This window comes from Myiozetetes cayanensis, unplaced genomic scaffold (genome assembly GCF_022539395.1).
Source record: "Myiozetetes cayanensis isolate MyiCay16 unplaced genomic scaffold, myiCay2020 scf1, whole genome shotgun sequence".
In the NCBI taxonomy this organism is placed as follows: Eukaryota; Metazoa; Chordata; class Aves; order Passeriformes; family Tyrannidae; genus Myiozetetes; species Myiozetetes cayanensis.
In genome coordinates, this window is record NW_026086604.1 from 136,478,616 (window position 1) to 136,501,741 (window position 23,126).

The following is a 23,126-nucleotide window of genomic DNA, read 5'->3' on the forward strand; positions in this document are numbered from 1 at the left end:
ACCATCTGAAAGGGCACTAAACCTGTATATTGATATCTCTAAAATCAACATTTTATTCAAGATTAGCTCCTCAGCTAGCTGCAGTCAAGTTGCATATTTCTGCATCATTGTTCTCCTGGTAAATCTTCCAACTACAATTTCTATAGAGGAGTAAAAGCCTATTTAAAAAAAAATAAAATAAAAAATCATCAATTGAAAAATAAATTTTAGGAACTGACATCCCCAGAAATACATAGAATTGAAAATAAAGTTTCACTAATGGAAATCACAGGGAAAAAAAAAGTAAGAAAAAAAGAATCTCCACAAACCAGAAATGAAACCAGAAACAATATACTGAGTCATTTTCTACTGTAATTCTAAATTCATTAAACTAAATGAACACCATTAAATCTACAATACTCAAGATAGGATGTGAAACTGCATTTCATGAACATGAATGAGGAGTAGGCATACAAACAGGGGACTGATTGCTTTTATTTAATGATACATACTTAAGAGATCATAAATCATAACACAACATACATGAGCATTTTTAAAACAGGAAGAGCTGTCTATAAGAATTATCGGATAGTTTTAGAACATCCTTACAACAGTGTAACTATGGAAGTATTTTAATTCCTGTCTTCAGACAATGGAAATAAATTTCAAAAAGGGTGAAGTACAGTAGCTATGCAGTCTCAGGTTTCAACTACAATATTTATGTTGCCTAAATTCTCATACAAATTACTAGAAACCATCTAATTATTACTGGATGACCACTGCCTCAGAACTCCTCCTTTAAAGAGACATCTTCTCAAGATTGCCACATTTAGGAGGATGAAGAAATATACTGCTTTGCTGAGATTTTCCAAAGAATACATTAATTAATGTCTGCATCCTTGACTGAAAAGTCAGATTGAAAGCTGCGTACCATAAAGAAAAATAGGATTTTCCATTTCTTCAGCACAAAAGACTTTAAACTACATATACAATGTGCTCATACACTGTAGAACATGACAAAAATAGTAGGAATTTTAACTAGTGTGTTAGCATCCAGGATTAGAAGAAAGTATTAGGTCAAAATTGTTTGTCAGTGGCTGCATCCTTAATTTAGCACAGCAAATCATGAGAACTTTGTATGCTAAGATGTGAAGTACCCAGTTGCTTGGATTACACATATCAAAGTTTAAAAACTAAAACCCAAAAAACCAACCCATCTGTACCTGTATTTACAAGTTGTGAATGAGACACCTTTCACAATAAATAGGTTTAGGGTCATCAATAACTTGATGCAAAATACTATCCTCTGTTTTTTTTGGTTTCTAGACCTCCTTGGTATGAAAGATAACATACACAAAGATTACTCTGGTTTTCTCTTCTCATCTATCAAACCATACCAGTGTAGAGCTCCCAGTGCTCCTGCCAGTTTCAGTTCTGCTCTTTAGAAACTAACGGCCAGCAGGAGTTGTCACCAGTTTCTCCACCTGCCTTGAATTTTCAAGAGACTAGAGCTCAAACAGACATTATGGCTATTGGAAAAACAGCACAACAAACACCGGGAGACTGTTTTTGTCCTCATTCTGTTAGGAAATTGCTCAAAATGAAGAGACAAGAATTCTTATCCAGAGGTGAAAAGTGACAAAACTCAAAGCAAATAAGCTCTTCAATGTTGCTTAAAGAGGGCCTGGAATTTTGTGTGGGCATGCAGAGGAATATTGTTACAAATCTGCAAACATATTTGTTGATTATTTTTTACTTGCAACTACCTTCTAAAATCATGACTAATTTTAGGGAATCAAAAACTTAGCATGAAAACCTGTACATGATATTTTGCTTAAATTCAACCACTGAATGATAACAGTTTCACAGTGACAGGTATCTTCTGCACAAAAACTTGACAAGCAAGGAGGTTGAAGTAAACAAAATTCTGCCTTAAACCTCGCAATCCACTGACTCAAAATTTTGCTGACAAGTTTCACTTTTATCTTGTAGTTGGTTTCATGTCGCAGTTCTTAGCTATCCTTGTATTTGGGGTTCCTAATGCTGTTAAATGGCTTCTATTAGTCCATTGAGCACCTGGTATTGTTTGATTTGTTAACCTTCTTTAATGACTCTTAGGTAGATCCTTATTAAAATGTTGAGGCCAGCAGCCAACCAATATGAGTAAAGATACATATGTAAAAACAACACACCTAAATTTACCAATTTTTTTAGAGATACCAGACAAATGATTTTTACCTGCAAAACTGTTTTCAGGTGAGCAACCAAGAGTACTCTTGCACACTTTTGTGGGTACAATTAATTTGGAAAATATCCCTTTGGATCTTTACCTAATTCTGCCTCCATTTTAGCCCAATACTTCCTTTCTAAGCACTTCTGATTGTACCGGCTTTTAGGGGGATGCAAGGTATGCCCACAAACTGGCAGTGTTCAATAGTTCCTCTTCTAGAGACATGCTATGCCACTTCCATGAAATGAGGTGGTATGTTACAGAATGTGAACATACAGCATGTGGAAATGATGTAGAATAGCTAAAGACTTCAAGTTCTGCAGTGTTTCAATCTCTTATTGAAAGTATCCCAATTAACAGAAACACTTTCACTGAAATTTCATCTGTTTAGATAAAAGAATTCCTCAGAAGCACAGAATTACAATTTCTACAGAATCATCTTAGGATAAGGAGGAAAAAAAAAAAAGAGAAATAAGGAAGTCTAGAAACAAACTTACTAAATTGTTTTATTGCCCGAAGCAAAAAGCAAGAGGAAATAAATAAAACAAGCATTTGGTAGTAATGCTTTAATTTTTAATACATTAAATAAGTTTATTAAGCCCAAAGGACGTCTTCCATTAATTATTCGTGAAAAAATTGCTCCTTTCCCTTTGCCTTTATTATTTTTTTTTTTTTTTAGTGGTATATATTTATACCTCTTCTCCTCTTCGCGAAAGCGGGAAGTATGACTCAGGAAAGCGCAGGAACGGCAGGTTCAGCGGGAACAGCGTCACCATCATCCAGCTGTTTGTCTCTCCGTTGGAGCTGTAAGGCAGGACACCCGTCACGGCCGAACCGGCCCCGCCAGGTGACGGGCACAGCCCCACCCGGCCCGGCCCGGCCCCGCCGCACCTGGGGGCGCTGCGGGGGTCGCACCTGTGGGCGCTTCCAGGGCGGGCGATGCTCCCCCGCGGGGACCCCCCTCCGCGGGCTGGCGCCCTCCGACACCCGCCGGGGCGCCCCCGCCCCGCTGCCCGGCCGGGGGTCGGTGTGCCGGGCCCGCCCCGGCGGTGCCGCCGCCCCCGGTACCTGCGGGCGCAACTTTTTCGCCCGCCGCCGTTCAAACGCGCTGCCGTAAAGCGCCCGGTCTCCCCTGGCAACAAGGTTCCGGGCGAGCACTAGGTGTAGGAAGGTGATGTAAAAGTAAAACCACCCAGTGTCGTAAACCAGGTCCGGGGGGGAGGGGAGGGAGGGAGGGAGGGGGCGGGCGGGGAGGAGGTGACTGGAGCATTTAGACACCAGCGAGCGGATCATGGCGGATGGCCCCAGGTGTAAGCGCAGGAAGCAGCCGAACCCGCGCCGCAACAACGGTCAGTCACTCGCGGGGCAGCGCCGGGGCGGCGGCGGGGCCGGGGCGCGGGGCCGGGCACGGCCGTCCCGAGCGCGCAGGGGGGAGGTCGGGCGGGCGGGCGCCAAAGTAATTCCCCCCGCCGCGGCTCCGCCGGGAGCGCGGCTCCCTCCGCACCGTTATATCCGCTACCTGGAGCCTCCCTCGCCGCCGCCTCCCTCCTCCGCCTAGCGGTGCCTCCGCACTCCGCCGCTGTCCGGGACCGTTACACGCCGCTTCCCCCGCACGCCCCGCGGCCGCCCCGCCGCCGGCAGCGGGATCGGGGCCCCCCGGCCGCGCCGCCGCCCTCCGGCCCGGGCGGGGACGGGGAGCCCCGCGGGGAGCGCCGGGGGAGCGCCCTCCGCCCGCCCGGCCGCGCCAGCCCCAACTCCGAAACTTGTTACCTGCGCGCTGCCCCGGCGGAGCGGGGCCTCCCCCGCGCCTCCCCCCGGCCCCGCGGGCGGGGATCGCCCCGCTGCCCGCCCGGCAGCGCCCGTGCCGCCCGCCGGAGTGCCCCCTCGCCGGGGCAGCGGGCCGGCTCCTCGCTGCGGGGCGGCGGTGGGGGCACGCCGGGGGCACCCCCGGCAGGGAGCACACACACACACACACGGGCAAGGCTCCGCCGCCGCCCCGGGCAGCGATTCGCGCGGGGGCAGCGCGGCCGCCCCGGGCCGGCGCCCCCCCCGCCCGCTCCCGCCTCCCCGCCCCGCCGAGAGTTGGTCCCCGCAGCGCCCCGCGGCCGCCCCGCCGGGGCCGTGGGCAAGGCAGGCAGGCAGGCAGGGAGGGAGGGCTGCGCCCGGGCGGCGAAGTTTCTTCCCCTCTTGTCTTCGGAGGTACCTGTTTGTATAATAATGGGTGGTAACGGTTTGGCCGGGGGCCCCCGCTCTCTGCTCTCCGTGCGTGTGTGACCAGCTGCTGCAGTCTATATAAGGAATTACATTTACATTTCAGACTTAAGGGCTGCTGTGGGGTGGTGTTTCCCCCCCCTCTTTGGTACGTGTGTTACTTTAAGATGCATTGGGAACGTACACGGCGGGGGGAATAAACGCTCGTAACATCCACTCTACTTATTTTCTGGAAAATGGAGAAGTAGTTCGGTCCTCGTAGCGCGACTCTTCGCAGTAGGATGTAAAGCAGGAGATTTTGTAACCCTCCTTGGCAATTTTGGGTTTCATGTGGCATTTCCTGTGCAGGGTCACAGATAGGAAGGCTTTGCCTGCGATCTGAGATGTTTTCATACGCAGTGAATGGTCTCTGAAATAGATCAGAGTCACGATCGGTGCTTCACCTCTCTAATCCTGACTGTTCGGGGCGTAACGGTGATAAATGACGGCCTTTCCAGGGGCTAACGGGTTGGTTTGATTGCGTTGAACTTAAAAGGATTTTCTTATTTTTTCTGTGTGCATTTTCTAGCAAGTATTTTTGTTTGCACGCTCATGTTATTAATTCCTTGTCCTTGTGTAAATATTTATATTTGGCTCATAATTTGGCTGTGCTAAAGGTAAGTTTGGAAAGTGCTTTTCTCTTTACCTTATTAAAAATGTGGATGATCAGAAAAAGGGGCTTTTCTTGTTGCTGACGACATGTGTGTGACATGTGAGTCTGAACCACCCAGCGTCTGTGCAGGAGCTGTAAACATGTTTACCTGAACAGGAAAGAAAATGGATTTTTCTCTTAAAGATCCAGCGATATGAATGTAATACTCTCAGAGCATATCAACAGATGACTTGAGAGAGAAATTTTCTGAAAACCTAGCTTTTGAAATCGACGGGGAAAAGGGATTCTTGATCGCTGCAGCAAATGGCAACTTGTGCAGGTAGAAAAAAAAGATGGTGTTTAGTTTTCTCCTGCATGCATGTCAGCCCCCTCCTGTCTGCTGCTTTCGTTCTCTAGGGAGGGATTTATTTACCATGCTTGCTGTCAGTGTTTTTCCTTTGTGCTTAGTATTAGAAAACCAGATTTAAGGCTGTTTAGCATAAAATGTTTTGTCTGCAGCATGTATCACTCACAGAAAACAAAAGGTGTATCACATGCGGTATCATTCCAGGTATCTTTCATCTTCATCACTTTCGGACCTCGTTTCTGCACTTGCTTTATTTTAAAAAGCCTCTGAATCCTTATCAGCTAGTTCTGTAGAATGCAGTGTGTCTTGCTTTAGGCTGGTTTTGGTTCCTTTTTTTTTTTTTTTTTTAGGAATTAAAACCAACTTAAGTCATTGTGCATTGAAGCATCAGGATCAGTTAGATAATAGCTTCTGGTTAATAGAGATTTCTCATCAGTGGGTTTATTTTTGACTTGCAAATATTTATTAAAGAAAAAGACTAGAAAAATGTTAACCCTTTAACCTTTTAAATAAATAAGTGTGAGGTCTTATTTTTTTTTTTCCTAAATGCACTTGGTTCTTACAGGTGAGTATCTTCTGTTAATGAGAAATGAGCAGAGTGGAAATGCATCAGCAATGGGCTTGTCTGTAGTATAAAAAGTAAAAGCACAAAATTATACTGTTCCCCCCTGACTTTCCCACAGAATATGTGATTATTAAAGAGATTGCACTTGACTTCCAGTATGCTAGTTAATAATACTGGGCTATGGCATCGAGTCATTATACTGTAAACTTTTCTTCTGTTTATCTAGTGTTAAACTTAACACAACTATTCTTGTACTGTAAACTTTTGTTGTGGAGGTTTGGTTGTTTTTTATTTTATTTTATTTTTTGCTTTCCCCTCCCCCTGGCTTTCTCTCTGTTTGGGAGCCATCCTGGTGCATTAACTCTAGCTGGAAAGACAGTCTTATCTTCTTACCTCTAGAGCTGGTTCCTTTTCTACCTTGTTTATTGGCCCCTACAGGAGATCAGCAAAAGGAACGATTTGCCCTGCCATTAAAACCTCCACTTACCAGGAAATCTGGCACTTCCTACCTGAACAAAGCTATCCTGTGTCATTGTCCTTAGTTCTGGCCAATACACAAAAACATCTGCTACAGCCAAGGAGTTAACAAAGTGTTGACATCATATGATAAAGCAAAAACGTAGTGCTGGTTGGGATTCTCTCTTCCTATTTGCTTCTTCCCCTTCTCCCCCTCTTTTGATAGAGAAATGAAGAGGAGAAAAGAATGTTTGATTGCCTTTTTTTTTTTTTTTAGCTAGTCATCTGCATATGCATACTATGTGACTTCTTTGTAGGTTTCAAATAGATTCAGCAAAAGTTTTCTCATTCTTAGTTGGTTTGCAGAGTGAGGATTAGTTGCTTTCTTAGATTCTCTCATACATTATAGGATTGTCTTAGCTCCTGTTAAACAGCAAAACATCCCCTTCTTCAGCAATACTGTGAGACAAATAAAACAAGCACAATATTTAAACTTTCCTTACCAGAGAGTTAAAAAGATAACAACCTTCTATATAGGTGTTCTGAAAATAATCAGTATGCATTCAGGTTTTCAGATGCAAAATGAAGACTGTATTAATCTGAGTAAATTCTACATGCTGTCAGGTATGTCAGGTATATGAGAGGAGACGGTATGAGCTAGCTTTTTTAATTTCCTTTTTTTTTTTTTTACCCCCTGGTAACAGTGAGATCATTATTAAAAGGTTATGTAGATTGACTTGTTAGAGTGCTATTTCAGTTGCTTTACAGTTGGATCTCCTTTCTTTTCGTTTCTATTAGATAACAATTTCATATAAAGTTTTGTTACAAAGCTAAGGACTGTAAGGAGATTGTAAGTGCCTTTGAACAAGGCAAAAGCATGGTGTATTTCTGTCAGCTCCAAGGTGTTAACTACTGGCAGGATGTCAGGTGTTAGTGACGCTTGGGATACAACATTCCTTTTTGTGCCTGTCGTCCCTTGCCCCCTTGCCTTTCTTTTTCACTAGGTATCATGTTTTCACTCTAGCATTAATTTAAATTTGCAATTTGGGATTTGTGGAATGTAGCCCGAGTTAAAATTCCAGGCCCAGTGAACAGGTCTACATGGACAACTGAATTAACTGTTTGAGTCCAGGGAAATCTTCTTTCATATAAACAAATAATACTTCTGTTTTAGTGTTAACTACTGAAATATGATGGAAAAACTGTTTAAAAGGTTATTATGTCTTCATTTTTCTCCCAGTGGTCAGTGCTTGTTATTTTGACAGTCGTGGAGCAGAGTATTTTAAGGGAATTAACTACCTGAGGCAGAGTTTTTTAAGGTGACTAGTCACCTGAAACAGTTTTTCCTGCTTGTAGGACTCTGTAAATGTGCTGCTGAAGCTGTTGCTGAAAAGTAGCAAGGAAATGAAACTGTCCTTCTGACACGGTCTTCCCTATCATACAAGTCATTGAAATTAAATATTTGAGTTAAAAGTCTGAGGATTTGGTTTCTTTGAACGCAGTCCAAATGTTCTGTTGAATATTTTGTGTTATATCAGATACCCCTTTCCACTGAGTCTTTTTGTGGACTTTGGACTTTATTACAGGGCCTGTTAATTGGCGTTACTGACTTTAGTTAGGCACTTGCTGTGTGTAAGCTGTGTGTAAGCGAGCTCATCTGTTGGTGGTGCAGGGAGACGGGGTTCTACACCTGTCCCCTGCCTCCTTCCCCACTGGGACTCAGGCTGTGTTATTAACCTGTAATTTCTTCTTATAGAAGCTTTCTGGTGGTGAGGGGAGAGGCTGGAGTATTCTAAAGTCAAAATATGACTGTGATGCCTTTCTTCATGTGGAAACACCTGTTTTAATAGGGTGTAAGATGCCAGCGAGGGATGTCAGACATTTTTAACATGTGTGGCACTCTATATTACTATGTTATAGAAATAAAACTAACTTCTGTGAAACTTGGATTGCAGTTTCTTTGCGTGTTTGGTTTTTTAACTGATTTTTGAGCAGCTGCTCTTTATTGCAGAGAAACTGCTGCAACTACAGTATCTGGCCAAATGGCTCTTAAGAATCCCTACTTCTAAATTCAGTCATTATTATTTACCAAAAATATAAGCTAATTGCTTTCAACTCCTTAGCTGTTTGTAGTCATTTCAGAAACTCGAACTCACTGGCATTGCAAACTGATTAGAATATGATGTGCCTTGTTGACTGTAAAACCAATATTTAACAGTACATACTGCATTTCTGGAGATAGATTCTACTCATTGTAGGTTTCACACAAAACAAGAGGCGGAAAAGTTAAAATAATTCTGCTTTTATGTAGACTTTCATGCTATATTTCAAAGTACAGGTCCAGATGAGCTTTCAGCTGCTAAGTATCAATATTCCTGAAGCTTCAGTGATTGTTATGCACATCTTTCAAAAGGACTCACACCAGGTAGGATCTTCTTTTTTTATTTTGGGGGGGGGGGGGTGGTGAGGGGCAAGTAAGCAGGACCCTGGCTTTAATTTGTGGTCTCAGAAATATTGGTGCTTCATTCTGGCAGCTATAATAGGCCTGTTATTTTTGAGAACTAAATTCTCAAGTGACTTACCCAAGGTCACACAGGAAGTCCATAGCAAGACTGAGTCTCAGTCCATTTTTAATTCTCAGGACTACTCTTGCATTTAGCTTGATCTAGAGCCTTAAAGGGAAAGAACAGTTTTATCATTTAGCAGTTACTATTTCTTTCAGCTTAAGTGTTTAAGTTCTTTCATATTTGTTGTATTGAAGTATTTGTACTTTGAGCAAACAAGTGGCAAGATGCAAAACTCAATTTTGTGTTTAGTCATTTTTAGGTAGTATTAAGATAGTGTCTTCTCTGGTGATGTTTCCTGTTTTCATAGTCAGTGTTGATGTAATGATGTGCCAGAGAAGTAGAATTTTGTCTTCTGGTGTCTTTCTGTATTTCTAAATCTTAAATTCAATGATGTGAAGATAGACAAAAGTGAAACAAATCAGGAGGGAATTAGCTTAAGACCTACACTGTTAACATCAATATGTATACTGCTGTGTGGAGGGTGTTAAGGGAACTGTTTTCTTGGTGTTTAAAATCTGGGCAGAGATGATTTAATCAGATGTTGGCTTTGTTGTGACAGTAATGATGAAGGAAGAGTCTCAGCATGTGTCTGGTATTTCTAATACTTGAAAATGCTAGGTAAATGAAAAAGCATAAGTCCTCCTTAAAAAAAAAATCTAAAAATCCCAGAAATGTGTAAGTGAATGTCAGGCCTGGTAAGTCTACTTGAGTGGGACAAACACATGCAAGTTTAGGTTTTACCATGACAGCTGCTTGTCACAGGTGGAGCCATGTGGGAAGTGGCTGTGGGTGCAGGTGGGTGATGCTCCTGCCTGGGGGTCCTGGGCAGCATGAGGCAAGGTGGGTGTGAAGAGTGTTCTGGTATCATCATTTAGTGAAGATGTGTGGTTGGCACAAGTCATGAGATGCTGCAATAGATCAATTTTGACAGGGATTCTTTCTTGTGGAGGGAAATGCTGTTTTAAGTATTTAGTAATTAAAAATAAAAATAAAAAATCAAGGGAGTGGTGTTTGGTTGCTGCCTGAGAAGATCACAGTGGTAAATAGCTTTGACCTCAGCTCTCTGAGTGATGCCTTGAAGTACTGGAAATGTTACTGAATTGTATAGGGGATTTCATGTGTGTAGTTTCTTGCAATGCTTTCTGCTTCCATGTTATGTTGGCAAGGTTTTTAAACCTCTTATAAGCCACTGCCGCTAATATTCTGATTGAGTTGATTTTTTGAGCTAATTATCACGTGCTTGAGTGTTTCTCAGTCTTGGTTTGCTTTTTTGGTTGTCCAGTTCCTAGCATCTTATTTTTAAGTTGTTGGAAAGAGTAACTGAAGTTTGGTATTTTAAAAAAAACATTCACAGTTGTAGCTTTTTAATCTTTGCGTGACCTCCTCCTTTAAAGAAAGACCAGAGTTATTTTCAGTTTTCCTATTGTATTCAGCCACAGTTTGTTTGTTTAATAACCCGTTTTCCCCTTTCTTGTGTAGATAAGTAGTGTTCCTGTGGGACAGTCGAGGAAAATGGGAAGCCCAGTCAAGAGGAGTGAGACTTGATGGATAAAATACTGACTACGGTTAAATGCAGCATAGCTTTATAAATCTCACTACTCCTGAGAAAAATACTACCCCCATCACCACAGTATGTAAGCATCTTTCAGGCAGTAAAAATATGTCCCGAGTCTTCTCTTCGTGTATCTTGGCCTATACATCCAATTCCTCATGTGAGTACCTGGCAGTTTACATTCACATGTTAGGAGGGTAGGTCATGGTAGAGTGGAAAGAAGAAACTTACTAAGTTTGTACCTTTATGTGTGGAGCAGCTAGGCAGTGGTTCAGATGTTTCAGTTGATTAATGCTGAACATGTTAGCCAGGTTTCTTTAGACTTGTAACATTTGTTCCCAGAAGGGACAATAGGGGAAAAAAGGAGGCTTTTTTACTTGGCCTCACTCTGTGATTATTTCAGATGCCATTACTGTAAGGTAACTGTATCTTTTATTTTAACATTCTTTTTCAGAGCAACAGAAGTTAACTAAAAATATGCTTTCTCATTTTTGAGAAGTTTGAAAAGCAGCCTGTTTCAGTTCTCTCCTTTTCAGCTGTCATTCCCAGCTGTCACAATCTCCTTGATGTGAGGACTTTACCCCTGTTGTTTCAAAGCAGTTTGGTTAACAGCTGCTGTCACCCAAAGGTTAAAGTTTGAAAACTGGCATCCTTTATTGCTTCCCGTACAAATGTTTGCTTTCTGTTTGGTAGCATCTTCCTCGCTTCTCTGTCTTCAATGTGTTCCATTGATCCTTTTTGGAGAACTACGTAAAGCAAATGAACATGTCTAATGATGAGTGTATCCTTCCGGAAGTGTTAGGGTGCTCAATTATGGCTGAGAAGAGAGAGTAAAAAAAAAAAAAAATTAAAAAAAAAAAGGAGAAATTCTAGGTTGTACTCAGATGACATTCCATCCTGTTCAGTTGGCATCTGTGATTATGAGTAGCAGTCCTTGGTCAGTGAAAGGACATGTAAAATTACTTGTATATCAGAAGAAAAAGAAACAACTGTTCCCAAACTAACTGCATAGTATTCTGTACTTCTTCTAAGAACGTTTGTTTTATTTCATGCAGATATCCTTCTTTCTGCAACCTTCTCTGTTTAGCTTCTCACAGGTCAAGCGTTAGATCAGGAACACTGAAGGAGCTGGCAAGAGCATTGGAGATAAATGGATTATAAACCTGGCCTTTCACCATGATCCTGAGAGTAACTTTCATGGACGACACTTGAAGTAAAGGGGTTAAGAGAGTCTGATGTGGTAGGGTATTTTTACCTATGAACTAGTATGCCTGTCCTTGTTAGGATCAAATGCTAGTTGGGACAGTGGTGCTGGGAATACCTTCAGTTATTGTGATATGTAATGTTTTCGTTATTTCAGCAAACATCCCTTTTCAATTTATCTCTGGTAGACAACTGACAGACACTGAGGGCAGTTTTCTGTTCCATTTTGCAGGCATCTGTCCACAGCATGTATATGGGAGAAAGCAAAATGAAATTACAAAACACCACAAATGTGGTATGATTTAAAAAAGGCCTGGGGAAATCTATTCCATCTGAAAAAGGGCAAACCAAGGAACAGAAAAATCAGACCTTAATTACAGGGATTAAGTTGCTTTTTGCTAAACTGGCAAATTTGATTTAAAGAAGCAGGTTGGGTTTTTGTTTTTTAACACCTTCCCCCTCCCCTGATCTAACATAACTTTTCTTAATATCCAAAAGCATAAGGGAGATGAGTTGTCCCTTTGCTGAAATACACTTGTCTTTAAACAGTCTTTCTCAGTGTCTTCAGGAATTTCTGCCTTGTGTAGCTTTCAGGTATGCATCAGGTTTTCCTTCTTCATACCTTCTAGTCAATTTTATTATTTCTCTTAAGTTCCTGTAAACTATCTACTGTAAGTGATGTGAAGTCCTGAACTGGACTGTTTAGTCTTCCATCCTGTTTTCTTTGTCTTTCCATAGCCTTTTCTTTCTAGTATTCCCGGTAAAGCTATTTGATAAAGTGAAGCAAAATAGAAGTAGTCACTGGATACTGCTGGATTCATTCTTGTGTTGTTGTTCACAGGAAGGACCTAGGTACAGTTGGCCCCACAAAGAGCATAAGGTGGTGAATAAGGACTTTGAAGCAGATTTGGAGCTGTAATGACTGGCTTCCTTCCCTGCTGCTGTCCCTTCCCCTTCCTTGCAAAGCATTTTCATTTGAAAAACTAAGGTGTGGTCATCGGGCATATCTGTTCTCAACTTCCAGTAATTTTTTGCTCAGTGCTGAACTACATCATAATTACATATGCAAATGTAAGGGTTTTTTTCCTGCTTACCTTGTACATGTGGGAGAAGAAGATAAGGTTGCAGAACACTTGGGGATGGTGCTGTTTTTGAGGAGGTGCTGCAGATGGCCTCAGAAGGAGAGAAGTAACTTGTCCTGCCGGACAAGACTCAGTGGGGGATTTCAGAACTTCCAGGTCTCAAAGGCAACAAAAAAGCAATATTCTTGTCAACTTTAAACTTTAGATGGTAGCAGATTTCAACCGTTTGTTATAACAACCTATTTTGATACATTCTAGCTACTGAAAGTGTATTTGCAATTGCAATAGATATTTGTGTTGCAGACATATATATATATATATATATATATATGTATAGTTATATCCAATAGTTAAATCTATTAGACTGGCTTGAATGCTCCCTGTAGTAACACAAGGTAAACTATTGCTCATAACAGTGTTGTAAGGATACTAAAACCACCAAGACTAATTCTGTGGAATAGACTGTTCTGACAACTCCTGCCCTTCATGGTAAGGCTTACCTTGTTTTTTTTCCATATTTGAAATGGAAAGGCCTACTGTATTCCTGGAACCCTAAATATGACTTAGAGCAATAGTGGATAGAATTGGTTCTATATTGCAATCCAAATGCTGGGAGGCTCTTTCTGGACAAAAGTGGAATAACTTAAAAATGAGAAGCAAAATTGAACTGGTAGTTGTGGCATAAGAAAAGGGAAATAGTTCCAGTGACACATAACACAGTGCCATAGTTCTGTGTTTTTCACCACCTGATTAATCACACCTTCAGGGATCAGCCTGCACAGCTGATGTGGTAGTTACATGATGGAGGCAGGCACCTTAAAAAGATGAGCCAGTTTTTTTTTTTTTACCTCAGCATGTGAGTGACTAAAACTAGTGGCAGACTTTGCTTCTGTGAGCTAAGCCAGTTCACACAAGGGGAATTTTGTCTTTCCAGCTCTAAAGATCACAAATAGACTTAGTTGAATAAAAATCATGACACACAACAGAGGTTTATAATCCTGACAGAAAATTTTTACAGGATATTTGATGAAAACTACTGTGTATAGATCTGATGCTTAAAAAATATTTTTGCCAGTACTGCCTGGCACAGTGCTAAGGTGTTTTCCTTCAGAAACAAAATAAGTAAGGTAGTTAAGAACTCCAGGAAATAGGGGCATCTTCTTTATTTTGGTATGAAGTTGCAAGCCTTCTCCATTTGTTTATGTCAAGCACTTGAGAAAAGTAATTAAAAAGCTCCTTGTTGCAGTATGGTATGCAAATCATTTCACTGCATTTTCTTTTTGCATATTTACGTGTCACAACAGCTTGACATAGAGGAAAAATATAACTTTTCTAAAATTCTGAGTTATTTTCTGAGCAGGTAAGGAAACAGAAGTGCTGAAATAGAAAATATTGCCAAATGTCTTGTTCTAATAGTTTATAGTTGCCTATATTTAGCCTTTTTTTCATCTTTCTAACTTCTGACAATATTTTTAAGCATTTTGAAGGTCTTGTATAGCAAATTCTCAGAACAAAAATATGTTTGACTTTTCAAGTTCCAAGTTGCTTGCATTCTGAGTAAAGTCTTCCAGGTTTGTGCCTCAGTGTATATTAAATGGGCATCCTAATTAAGCTTTTTTTCCTTTAAATGTTTTCCCAGCCTGTCTACCTTTAAAGATCATGTGTGTCTTCCTTCAGCCACAGAAGTGTTAAGTGGGGCTGTCAATCAAATGTGTGTCTTGTTCATTCTTGGGTCTACTGTCAAACACTTTGTAGCTGAGGAGGGTGTGCGCATGTGCTACTGCATGTGCTGTTTTCCTGCCTTTTCCTTTTGTCTGTCAAGCTTCTGGCTGATAGCAGATTAACCATTTGAATGTGGGCAGCAAAGAGTAATGGGCTGTATGAAATGCCTGGGGCTTTTTGCATACAATAAAATGACTCGATAATAAAGCAAAAAATGAGAAGCCTGCAATGGAGGATATCTGTACTGGGGAGATGGAGAAGGTAGCCTTTGGTTTATGATCATGTTAATGGGTGTAAAATAAACTTTTTTTTTTTTTTTCCCCAACTGTCAAAAGTATTCCTACATGCTTTACAGAGTAGTAAAGATTCTTCTGGCAGGAAAATACTGATGAGCTAAATGGGTGATGTACTGCTTGCTGTTCCTGATTGCTGCATATGTGTGGGGAAGGAAGGGAGTAACAGCATGATGGCTCAGTTTCATTTTCATCATGCAGGTGTGTGTGATTTTTTTCTTTCTTTTCAATTTTTTTATTTCCAGTGTTTTGCTTAGTTATAGGATTACATAATCTCCCCTGCAGGAGTGTAAGGTTTATTAAGTCTTTTGGAAGATGTGCTAATACAGATTTGAAGGAAATTGGGCCAGGAACATGGCTGACTGAAACAGAGGGAATCCAGATGTTGGAGGAAGATATAAAATATAAAGCTGTAGAGAGTTGGATCAAACAAACACATGAGTCTGTGTGCAGAAGCACAGTAGCAGGAAAAATAACTATGAATCCTATTAAGTTTTTTTGACAGCTGTTCTTACCACTCTAAGAATCTGGTGTTTAAAAAACCCTCTAAATTGTCTACAGTTTGTGTCCATAAACAGTAGTGGCTATTTGTCCACTTCAAGCTTCCAGTTATAGCTTTCGAAAAGACTTTTTTGTTAGCTTGTTTTTGTGGCGTTCAGGCTCTAAAAGGTGCTTTCCCCACTAAAAAAGTGAGGTACACTACGTTAATTTATGCTAAGTGGAAGATCTTCCTGGATTGTATCTACTCAGGGAATGAAGGCGGCTTCAGATACATGTGAGCTTCCAAACTTAACTGGCAATTCAGCATAAAACCAATTTGTTATATGGAGTATAAATGAATTGTTAAAACATGCAAAGCTTGTCCTAAAATGCTTAATTGTAAAGAAAACTCTTAAATGACATTTGTCTGTCTCACTGTTGAAATCTGTTCAATACATCACTGTGGATACAACCTAAACAGAGTCTGCAAAACTATGACTTACCAGCAAAATGTACAAATTGAAACTTTTAATAAATAAAATGGGAAAACTGTTTGAACAAGCTTGGTGTTATTTTTTTTTTTTTTTATTCTGTCAGCTGCTGCCAGATCTCATTGTGACTGGTTTGGACCTGTATGGTATTTGTTGTAAGGATCACGTCCCTTGAAGACCTCCTTTTAGCTGTACTTTACACACAAACTTTTTCCCATGCTCTTGGATTGATTGACCTTAAGCAAAAACCCTTCCTAAAAACTGGTACTCCCTTCCTCTCCTCCAATAAAGTTTGCCAGCTCTGCATGCCCCCCAAGAAAAAGGAAACAACTGAGAACAATTTTGAGACTGATTGTATCACAGAGCTCCCCAGATGCTGCTCCCTTACGGCAGTATTAATTCACTTTACATGCATTTTTATTGTGTACTTCAGAATTGTTTCTGTGATCATATGAGCTTTTTATGGTGCTGAAGACTGTAGCTGCTTAGGAAGGAAGCTGGTGATAAAACTAAAGCTTAGTTAACTATCTCCGACAATGGGTAGTCTGTAAATGGTGAAGAATAAAATATGTTCCAGACTAGTTTATTAAGAGAGATCTGTGGGGTTTTCCTCATCTCCTCTTTCCTTATCCCATGTGATTGCTGTGGTTTACAAGAGGAAGCCACTAGTTTCTGCAGTCATAGATGGAAAGGGAGGTGTATTCACTTGCAGGTCATGCAAAGATATCTGAGTAAAAAAAAATAAAGTGAACTGTGTTATGGGGTAAGAAAGTAGCTACATTATTTTACAAGTTTTTCAACATCTGTGACTTAATTGGCACTACTGAAACCAGTATGCACATAAATGTAACTTTGTTAAGCTGCATTATTGAATATGAATAAAAAAAAATCTAAAACTTCCCATCTCTTATGTGATTTTCATAACTGCACATCAGACAGGGAAGGTTATTAACTGCCCCGGACTGACCCAGCCCAATATGGCTACAGTGATTTGCTATAGCTGGTTTTCAGGACAGATCTGGAAAATTGCAAAATATACCAAAGACAAAGTGGTAGAACAGTTGAAAACTCCACTTAACCAGAAAGTACTGTAGGAAATATGGCTTTGGTTATCTTAAAAGTATTCAAGTAACATAGGAAAAATACTCTGTTGGCAGATAGTTTTACATGCTGTTTTCTGTGTTGTATAGGCTGCCAGAATGGCATAACTGGTTCAAACACCACGCATGAGGAAAGTCTGCTGATGTGAAAAGATCTGCACTAAAATATTCTGAACATTCATAAAAGGAGTCTAGTGATGGGGTATACACCATTGTGGCTGGGGAGAGAGGGTGTGGAACTTAGTGTTCTTGTTTCCTAGAGTTGTATAATTGCTCTTCATCAGTGGCCAGTGATATGACACGTCAGTCTGTCTGACTAAGCTGTAGACCATTTCCAAATGTCCCTTTTAGACAAATTTCACTACAACCAGGATTTTTTGAGAACTTTTCACTGGGTCTGCTAGTATGGAAATAGGCATTTGGTTAACTAGTCTGATTGAAGTCCGTTACTGAAAAATACACTAGTAAAATATAGTTCCAGTAATAATAAACAGGGTTAGCTTTCAATTTTAACAGCCTTTATGTTGATACTTAAGATCTTTTTGTAATTTTTGTTGGCAAATACTAGTGTAGCAGACTTTCCTGAGTTTAGGACATGATAATCAAGACCACGCAGCTGCAGAGCTGTGGAATGCCTGAGGTGGCATAGGGGAGAAACCTGGAAATCCATATTTTCAGGCTTAAAAGGTAACCAATTCAAAATACGTACTGCTGGATTTAACTCAAACTACGACATATTTTAAAACTTTCTGTGAACAGATTGTCTTTTGTTTGCTGATTGGAGTGAGGAGGAGGTGGCAAGAGCTTAGTGTGTCCTCTGTAAAGTATCCAATGTATGAATTCACAGAAGGTCTTGTGTAAACAAAAGTGCAATGCTTGTCACAAAATGAGAATGCTTGCAAGGTGCTTTCTTGTATTCTCCCCCTAATTTTCCTTTTGTGAATCCTGATGACCAGCTCTTGCATTAAGCTTTGACAAACACAGCTATCAAGATGTGGAAACTCGTAGTTTTTACCATTAATTGCTTTTGCTCCTAGTTCAGCCCAGAACCATGCAGTTTACCTCACTTTATTTATGTGCTTTCCATAGATAGAACTGCAGTAGACAAGTTAGGGTATGTGCTTTTGTTATGACTGAGATTGTTTGTTGCCAGCTTGCTATGTGTTGTAGGCCCTGTGTGAAACCTGGTGACTCCAGTTTTGTGGGATTACTTTTCTGAAAATAGTCTTTTAGATGCACTTCAGAGGCAGATGTTAAAAAGCCTTGTGTTTTTTTCTTATCCTGGAGCTGAGTAGTTCTTAAGACAAGTTAAATGTGTCAGTGCAATGTCTCTCTTGCTCCTGGATGAGGTAGTGAGCCCTGTTATGCTAGCTCATCTAACTATCTAAGAACTTCAATATTTTAAGATATGCAGAGCTACAGTGTATTTTCACCTCCATTCTTCCCCCTCCTCCTCTTCCAAGCAAGACTGTTTTAGAGAACAGAAAAAAATGCTACTAAAAAAGCCAAATCAATGTTTTTGAGCTTAAATAAGTCTTTCGATTATCTCTGCTGTAATAACAGATGGTTGAGGTTTCTTGGAGCAAATCATGTAAAACCCGCATGACTGTTGCAAAGAACTTAAGTGGACAGTCTGATACAGTTGGGAACTCTTTAATTTAGATAACTTGCAAAGACTGAAACGTAATCCTCAGCTCATCAGCCTGTAGCATATGAGAACAAGGAGTGTCAAGTTCTGTTTTGGAGGAAGCGTGTGTTCAAAATCTTTCAGGCTCATTCATCTTACCCTTAGATTTCCTACTGATTCATAAGCGTGTTCTGGAAAATCATACAGCCAAAAGCATGTTGATATTACTGCCTTGGGTGTTATTGATGACACCTAATCAATACCTCTGATTCTATTTTTTTTAAATTTTGCTAATTGAATCTTCTTTTTCTGTACCTTGCAGATTCCCAAACTATCTGGTAGCCATCACAACCATCTACAAAACTCAGAATATTCTAAAACTAGTAAGCAAATGCACCAACATGACAAATCTGCTTACACAGCAGGATAGAATAGGAGGGATTTCTGAACCATCCTGAACACAACCTGCCCGACCTTAGGGAAGCAGTGTGCTTTGTTCCCAGAGGAGGACAGAAGGGATTTGGAGAGAAGTGAGGCCTGCATTGCCCTGTGGTGTTTGTGTTGTCATCCTTACAGTGTCACAGAAGAAGAACAAGGGTTTTTTAGTCATCTCTCCTGTCTCAAACCGTTTAGAAGTGTATCCCTATTTTTGTTGTTTTTCTCCATTTCTGCAAGCGTGACTCTCATGGAAAGCGTGTTACATATGGGTTTCCATTTAGGCATGAGGGCTCTGGAACAAAATATTCAGTCTTTGAGGTTATGTCAAGCTTCTACTTAAACTGGATTTTTAGTTATTAATGGGGAAGGGTGCAAATGAATAAGTCATACTGAGCATCCGGAGGTTTGAGAGGGCGTATTTCCTTGGCAAAAAAGAACAGGTGCGTTTTGTGCTTCCTTGAGAGTGTTTTTTCCCATTTGTCAAAAGGATAAAGATTGCCTTCTGCCCAAAGGTTATTTAAATTGATGCCCTAGTGGATGAGATGAGAGCACCTAATGCAACTAATTCCTGTCATTTAATGGTGCACGTCCCACTAAACTTGACTGTCATTCTGCTTCCTTGAGATGTAGTTGGTGGGGGGATCCTATGTTTGCTGTTACCAAACTGTACGCCTTTGGTGAAAACCATAAGGAATAAAGGCTGCTTTTTGGCAGATGCACTCACAACGCTTCAGCATAGGAGCTAGGGATGGTAGTAGTAGATGTTGCTGCCCTCCTCGTCAGCTTTGGGAAGTCTGGGTTGCTGACAAAGTGACAGAAACATGTCTGATTGCCAGCTATGGCAAACCAGCATCCTTATTTGAAACCACCTCCTGTAAAAAGAGAGGGTTGAGGTTTTCTCTAGTAAAGACGGCTGCTGATGTCTGCTGGTGGCAAGATGCCGTAGTTTATGTAATACATAAAGTCATATAGTTGTTCCTAGGAAAACATTGCCTTGGAAATGCTTTTTTTTTAGAGACCAGACCTCTTCATCAGCAGTAAAAACAAATAACAACTTGCTTGCTGAACTGTGACCTGTATTGGAGTGACAGTCTTGCAGCTTGCTGAATCGACAGCTGGGCTTACCACTGTGCTGCCCGTAGCTCAGAGCGAGCTTCACAAAGGCTTTGGAAGAATACATTTGTTTTCCTGCACTGTTGTTATTTCTCAGCAGGTTTTCAGTTCCTGCTTCCCCATTTTTCGTAGGCCTGAAACTGTTTCAGTGTAGTTTCTAATGCACCTTCTTTAAACATCCTTGATGGCAGCTGGAAGACTCGAATTATATTTGATAAACTGAGAAAATCAATGACAAGTTATTTGATAAAGCTTTTTGAGCTCTCTGGTTTAGCTAAGTGATTTAAATGTGATGGTTTTCTGCTTAAATCAACTGATTAACCTTTAGTTAGGTAGAAAAAAATGTGAGTTTGCTTTTTTATTTGAAGAGGGAAGGTGTATAAATGCTTTGTTCCGACCTTCTTTCTAATAATAATTCAATATTCTGGAGATGAGTTATGTGAGTTGACATGAAGAATCTGGCTAAAAAGGGAAATTATCCATCTCTTCTAGATGAGACGGTGCCAGTTGCGAGGATCAAATGTTTGTGCAAGAATTATATTATCACTGAGCTAAATTTTGCTAAACCTGCTGTGACATATATTTGGCTGGCATAAACTCTATGTCGGCGTTTGTGGCAACGGGGGTTTAAACTACTTCACTTCAAATCCTAGCAAGCAGCAGCTGAAACACTGCTGAATGACCTTTGACATAGGGACCCATGAATGCCCCAAGTATGATTTCACTTTCACCACGTTCTTTGTGAGTCTGAATGCTTGTCAAATCAGATGTGTGTTTAGACCTTTTCACTGGATGTGCTTGGAGGGAAAGAACAAAGCCTGGGGTCAACTTGGCATAATCCCTGCGTTTATCTTTATTCTATTATAGCGGCTTGTGGGGGATGGAGTAACTATTTTCTGTGAGGTGAAAGTGCAAGTAGAGTGTAGGTAGGCTATCCGTCTTTTCTTCCAGACTTTCCCAACAGCCTAACTGGTCTCCCATGATTTACTTGCATTAATGTGTGGCTGACTAGGCAGATTGCTGGCTGATCCATGTGATTTGCTAGTTTTTCTACCCATCAGTGTTTTGTAGCTGCTGTGCTTATCCGCTGGTGTAAATAAACACATACATACAGCTTGTCTTGGGTATCACATGCAGAAATGGGTCTGTGCTGCACAGTGCTTTGTTCTCCCCGGTGGAGATGGGGGGCAGGGGAGGGAAATGATGTGGGTTTTTACACTACAACTACTTTAGCTTCAGTGCAAATCATCTTTTTATTTTAAGAGATAAACAGCTTCATAGGGTTCATATGTATTCTTTGCTTTTGCAGGTATTAGTCACAAAAGTAAGGAGTGACTAAGTCTGTTATTACCCATTCAAATTGGGAAAGCCTTTGTCTCTAAGGGAAGAACCGTAGAGTTCTACTAAATGATTGTTATAGACTTTTCGCAGTATTTTTAGATTTTTACTCCTGTGGTAGATTCACTTCACAATACAGGATTGTTTCTGTGTGGAGCTGGAGTGGTCTGAATCTGTAAACGAGCTATTGTGCAGTAAAGTACAAGTGGGTGGAGGAACTATATGACAAAAGGCCTAGTTACCTTTACAGTTTGTTCGCTGTACCTCATACACTTTGTTTCAGAAGAAAAGCACTATTCAAAGACTTGAGGATAAGGAGGCAGTCTTTCACACGAGGCTTGTGGGAAATTTCTCTCCAACTTGTGGGGTTTCAGCTTGTGTAGATTTGCCTGCACCTTCTGAGGCTTTCCGTGGAACAACTTAATGTGTCTCTGAATCCCCCACACCTCATGGGGTGAGCACTTCCCCATCTGATGCTTTGGCCAGTATTTTCCACTTTACATGCACACGTTTGGGTTTTTTTTGTCTACTTTTTAATTAAATTTTGAAAAATTTATTTTTAAATAAAGAAGGTTTTTTTGGGTAAGAGCTTCTGAACTTGGAAATAACTCACCCTCATCAACTTCAGATATTAAAAGCACATTAAGCAGGAAGGAGAGATCTCTTTTCTTTTTTTTTTTAATAACTAAACCTAATGGAAGTCATTCTGAAAACAGGAGTGTGCCATTTTTTAGTTTTAAAACTAAACTTAAAAATTTGAAATTTGATGGTCCTCTGTGTTATTTTAAAACTAAACTTAAAAATTTAAAATTTGGTGGTCCTCTGTGTTAAATCTCCAGTTCCCTTCATTTTCTTCCATATGTTTCATAGTTTACTTTCTGTTTTCATAGCTTAGAGGATAAGTACTTAAAAACCTGTTCATTCTGCTTGAAAACAGATACACTTCCCTCAGAACCCAATTTTCATATTTCAAACACTTTCACACAAAGAATTACTGATGAGCTGGATGTTTGGGGGGTTTGTTGTTTGTTTTCTTTAAAGGGGAATCGAGTTACTTCAGTCCACCTGGAGAAGAGAACAGGTGCTCTGGGGAGAGCAGGACTCTGCTTCTCTTGCCTGACCCAGGCAAGCAGGGGTGGCTGAAGACAAACAGCTGCTCCATGCTCTAGCTGGACATGAACACCCAGAGCTGGGTCCTGCTTCCACAAAAGAAATGGAAGGAGTACTCAGCCCCACAGGTCACAGCCCTGCACATGAGCTGGAACGAACAGGCTCCAACCCAACAGAGTAATTTAAAAATAAAGTAGTGGAGGCCAGGACCTATGCCTGTGTTAGCTGTCTGGGCTGTGGAGACACTAGTCACTGGCAGGAGGGCACGAGGTATTTAGGGTTAGGAAGAGGTCTGATAGGGTTTGAGTAATGGCTTTCATTCCTTGTTAGCTGCATCCTTTCAGGGTGTGCTTTTTTGTGTAGTTTCTGCCCTGATGGTTTACCCTCCCCCTTCCTATCGCAGCCTACCCTGCACTTCTTCTTTGGATGTTGCACTTTGTATACTTGTCACTACCCTGCATACAGGAACCTACAAGTCTGCATGTAGTGTCTTTGCTGCATGCTTAGTTCAATTGTATAACATTAATGCCAGCAAGAACTTGCATCTTAAGACTCCCTTGAGTAACGCTGT

The 23,126-nt window shown here is 40.8% G+C and overlaps 1 protein-coding gene and 1 long non-coding RNA gene across 4 annotated transcripts in view; one reads left to right on the plus strand and one right to left on the minus strand.

Moving 5' to 3' along the window:
* Positions 1-219: 219 nt before the first annotated feature.
* On the minus strand, positions 220-3,805 carry LOC126635665 (uncharacterized). The gene is made up of 3 exons (XR_007627757.1): positions 3,729-3,805; positions 3,125-3,366; positions 220-3,013 (listed from the first exon to the last, which is right to left on the minus strand). It is a non-coding gene; the product is annotated as an uncharacterized LOC126635665 (long non-coding RNA).
* ZEB1 (zinc finger E-box binding homeobox 1) overlaps positions 3,458-23,126 on the plus strand; it is a 121,265-nt gene continuing 101,596 nt past the window's right edge. The window contains exon 1 of one of the 3 annotated variants that reach the window (XM_050307065.1): positions 3,458-3,558. In XM_050307065.1, coding sequence (XP_050163022.1) covers positions 3,501-3,558 — 58 coding nt within the window. In that variant the 5' untranslated portion in view covers positions 3,458-3,500. Of the gene's footprint in view, positions 3,559-4,283; positions 4,409-5,019; positions 5,392-23,126 lie in introns of those variants that run through there. The other 2 variants (XM_050307079.1, XM_050307073.1) reach the window with 2 other exon arrangements.